This window comes from Microtus ochrogaster, chromosome 18 (assembly GCF_000317375.1).
Source record: "Microtus ochrogaster isolate Prairie Vole_2 chromosome 18, MicOch1.0, whole genome shotgun sequence".
Taxonomy (NCBI): Eukaryota; Metazoa; Chordata; class Mammalia; order Rodentia; family Cricetidae; genus Microtus; species Microtus ochrogaster.
This window is the reverse complement of record NC_022020.1, coordinates 25867800-25868315: the sequence shown is the minus strand read 5'-3', so window position 1 is coordinate 25868315 and position 516 is coordinate 25867800. Positions and strand designations below refer to the sequence as shown.

At 50.4% G+C, this 516-nt stretch overlaps 1 protein-coding gene across 1 annotated transcript in view; it reads right to left on the bottom strand.

Moving 5' to 3' along the window:
- Window positions 1-516, bottom strand: part of LOC113457096 (protocadherin-3-like) — a 4535-nt gene that overhangs the window by 2320 nt on the left and 1699 nt on the right. The window contains exon 1 of the mRNA XM_026783572.1: window positions 4-516. This exon is cut by the window's right edge and continues 1699 nt beyond it. Within this exon, the coding sequence (XP_026639373.1) occupies window positions 4-516 (513 nt within the window). The remainder of the gene's footprint in view (window positions 1-3) is intronic.

Sequence of the window (516 nt, the reverse complement as noted above, 5' to 3'; positions counted from 1 at the left end):
TTCTGGGATAGGGATTGTGAGCTTTCTGATAGTCAGCTCAGGGGCGTTGTCATTCACATCCAACACCTGTACAGCCACAGTGCATTTCCCCGAAAGGCCTCCTCCATCCGTGGCTACAATTTCCATGTTATACTGGCTACTTATCTCGAAATTTAACCCTTTGCTCAGACGAATTTCTCCAGTGACCTCGTCTATAAGAAATGGCAGAGAAGCTCCATCACCTTGAAACAGAGAGTAGGCTACATTCCCATGTATCCCAGCATCTAAATCCCTGGCAGAGACCTTGACAATTAAGGCACCAAGGGGGCTGTTCTCAGGGATCTGAACCTCATAGAGCGACTGTACAAACTGGGGAGCATTATCATTGATGTCTATGACTTCAATGCGAACTGTAGTGGTCCCAGACCTGGGAGGCGACCCACCATCCACAGCAGTGAGGGTTAAAGTGAGCTCAGGCCGCTCCTCCCTGTCCAGGGCTCTGTCCAGCACCAGCTCTGGGTATTTCCTGCCATCAGC